At 52.4% G+C, this 3,498-nt stretch overlaps 1 protein-coding gene across 1 annotated transcript in view; it reads left to right on the forward strand.

The window, feature by feature from the left end:
• Positions 1-3,498, forward strand: part of LOC119589149 (mucin-12-like) — a gene marked incomplete at its 5' end in the record, with an annotated part of 115,175 nt that overhangs the window by 6,435 nt on the left and 105,242 nt on the right. The window contains 1 exon segment of the mRNA XM_037937724.1: positions 1-2,343. Coding sequence (XP_037793652.1) covers positions 1-2,343 — 2,343 coding nt within the window.

Here is a 3,498-nt window from a genome sequence, read left to right on the forward strand (position 1 = left end):
GTGCGGCATTCCCCCACTTCAAACGCCCCTTTGTCCACAGGGCGGCACCCCTCGTCACCTCCGCCGCCTCCGGTGCGCGACGCCTCTAGTCTCAAGTACATCAAGTACGGCCCCGGCCACGAGAAGTACCCGTCCTGGCCCGTGCCCGCCGCCGCTGCCAACCAAGTCATGCCGCCGGGGCCCCCAGCGCATGACGCCAACGTGTCTGGCCTGCCCGAGTCGTCCCTCTCCCCGGCGCCGCAGGGCTCCCATCGCTCCAAGTCATGGACGGAGCAGTCGGAATACCCGAAGGAGAAGTCAGGAGGCTACGCGCGCCCGTATAACAAGAAGCCTTTCAATCCGTCCTTCCAGAGGCAGCTCAAAACTGTGATGGAACGAACGGAGAAGCTCCCCAAGGAGGCGCTGCATAACAACCTCCGGGAAGACATGTTTTCCAGCTCAAATTATTCCTTCATGGATTCCTACTATAAGCCTTCCAGTGCCTACTACCCGCTGTACGACCGTGACGGCCGGCCCTTAGATGACAAGGATTACAGCATCCCGTCGCCTCCAGAGCGAGACCTCGGCCCCATGGGCGAGGCCACGCTAGGCCAAGTCACAGCAGCGCAGTTCGAAGAGTACGCTCGCCGTTACGAAGAGTTCGGCTACGCCGACTTGATAGGCACGACGCCGCTGTTGGACCAACTCCGCCGGGAGTCGGTGACATGGGACGGCAGCTCTGAGCGGGACTCCGGCCGTGGAGAGAGCGAGAGTGTGGCAGACAGTGCCCGTTACAGTAATGGCCGAGAGAGTGTCACCACAGTTGTCACGAACTCTTCGTCGGCGTCATCGTCAGAAACACTCAAATGGCATGGCTCCCTCTCTGACATTTCCATCATGTCGGGTCACTCCCGAGACCCTCGCGGCGACCACAACATCGTTCACAGCTCGCGAGTCCAAGCCCCACAAAGGCATAACAGCGAGTCGGTCCTATACTACGGCGTCGACGGGAGGGGAAAGCCGCCTCACGGGAGACTCGGCCATGAGTCCCGAGACCATCGCGATCTCCGAAGGTCCATTAGAGACACAGAATCCGGCTACCCTCGGCCCTCGCGCGAAGGGAAGTGGAGTCGAGAAGTAGAGAGAAACAATGAGATGAACAACCTGAAGAAATTCCCATCCTACTCGTACACACAGCCTTTGTCGCAGATCACTGAGGCCCCCACGGCAGAGATGCGAGAAACGCCTCGCTCGCCCACTCGCTCTCCTCAGAGCCCCACCATAGACATTAGTAAACCGCCGTCCGTGGCTGAGCGCATTCACGAGTTGGAGCGCCAGTCAAGAAGTACTGCCCCGGAGGGGACGTCGTCACGCTGGCCTCGGGACCAGAGTGGCTCCAGGGAGAGAGGGGATTCCAGAGATCTCCGCGAGACCAAGAGGCCACGCGAAGATTCCACATCACAGGACACACGGGAAAGTTGTGATGCGGTGGAACCTCGACCCTCGAAAGAGCCGAGAGATCCCAGGGAACATCGGGATAACAGGGACCTTAGCAGAGAACACAGGGAGCCCAGCGAGACGAGGGGCCATCAGCGACGTGGCTCTCGGGACTCGCAGCGAGGAGACATGCGGCTTGAATTCTCACGAACAGAACAGAAATGTGAAAATGGTGATACCCTTCGTTCTCCCTCCACCTTGGGACCCTCGGCTTCACGGTCACCTACACAGAAGGACGCCGACGGAAGACCCTTTGGCCATGAAAACTTCCAGAATCTTCTCAATACCTTCACAGAGGTTGATCGTAGTGACCGTGGAGATCGCGTAATAGAACGGCCTGAGAGAACGAGCAGCAACGTTTCGTACTCGTACCTGGACCCAGAGAAGAAGCTCAAGGTGTCGGACGCCACACTCAAGAGCATACAGAAACAGGCGGTCATGTCGTTCTATGAGAGACACGCCGGGAAAAGCTCAGGCGGTGCGTCTCTCAGTGATCTCAGTTCTGCGAGCAGTCAGTCAAGCCTGGTGTCCTCTCCGACGGCGTCCGAGGGATCACAGGGCAAGTGGAGTGGCGGTTCACATGCTTCAATGATCCAGACCGTGAGGACAGACCGGTCTGGGCGCGCTGGCAAGGGACTGGCTCGCTTAGGTCGGGTTCCAGAGGGCGAGAGTGATGAGCACACGCTAAAACCACCTCGGCGGCGGTCCATGAGTGGCCGCGACTCCGGGAGCGAAGGTGGTGCTGACGACCTCTCCAAGGCTGGCTCCTCTCAGAGGTCATCCTTAGCGTCTGAAACCGCTTCATCCTCTCGGAGCGAACAGCCTCCAGCGCTTCCACAAAAGCAGTCCCAACAAGTTCATCAGGAGGTGAGTGTTTTAATTAATCACGTTTTTTTTCGCAAGCTACTTACAAACGAGCTTCTCAGTAGTTTATGTTATACGCGGATTGCAACGTCAAATTTGTCATCCTGCTGTTAGTTAAGGAAAGACTAGTAAGACACCTATGCAATTCCTGAGAGAATGAGAAGTTATACATGACTACTACTGGAAAAGCAATACGCGAAGGGGAGGGCCAAGGCAGAGAAATGGAGGGTTGGTATGGTGTTGGAAACAGTAAATAAGGTGAAAAATATATATGGTGTTTATAGACATGTGTAATCTGTGTATCATATAATTCTACCAGAATAAACGCCAACCAAACAAGTAACACATCCACGTGAACAAATACATCCTAATGACAAATATTAACTTACCACAGGGTCTGTCGATTGCAAGGCAAACCTTTTCATATATGAACGTGCAATTATTAAATAGTGAATATACATTATATTATATGCAAAGAAAGAGTTTGCTTACATAAAATTATTGATAGCAATTACAAAAATAATAGGACAGTTTTGATATGGACAAGCAAAAATATAAATTTGAAAACACGTCATATCGGTATTTCTTTTATACTTGTTTTTTGTTGTTTCCAAAGCTTTACACTACGATTCCGTCATGTTAGTTTTGCGGGCAGCGCCGGGTCCCGAGGCGGGGTTTCCAAAGGGGGGGGGGGCCTTTGCCAATTTTGCCCCCAAAGGCGACCCGGTTGGGGGGTGGGGGGACGGCCCCCAAGGGGGGTTTCCCGAGGAAAGGGGTTTACCGCCCCTTTAAAAAACCTCGGGGCCCCCCAAACCCCCCCGGGGGAAGGTTTTTAAAAGTTTTTGGGGCTCTTAAGGGGCCCCAGGTTAAAAATTTTTAAAAAAAAAGCCCCCCGCGTTAAAAAGCAGTAAAAATTTTGAGGTTTTTTTTCAGTTTTTTTTCCAAATTTCCCAAAGAGCCCAGGTTTTTTTTTTTAGGGTTGAACGTAAAAATTTTATTTTGTGTTGGAAAAAAGTGACCCTAGAAAAATTCCCAGAAAGGAAAAACAGAACACGGAAAAAACCAAAAGGGGGGGAAAAAAAAGGGTTTGGTGGGAAACCTTTTAAAAAAGGGGAAAAAATTTTTAAAGGTGTTTTTTTTTAATTTTAAAAAATTTTT

The sequence above is a fragment of the Penaeus monodon genome, chromosome 25 (assembly GCF_015228065.2).
Source record: "Penaeus monodon isolate SGIC_2016 chromosome 25, NSTDA_Pmon_1, whole genome shotgun sequence".
NCBI lineage: Eukaryota > Metazoa > Arthropoda > Malacostraca > Decapoda > Penaeidae > Penaeus > Penaeus monodon.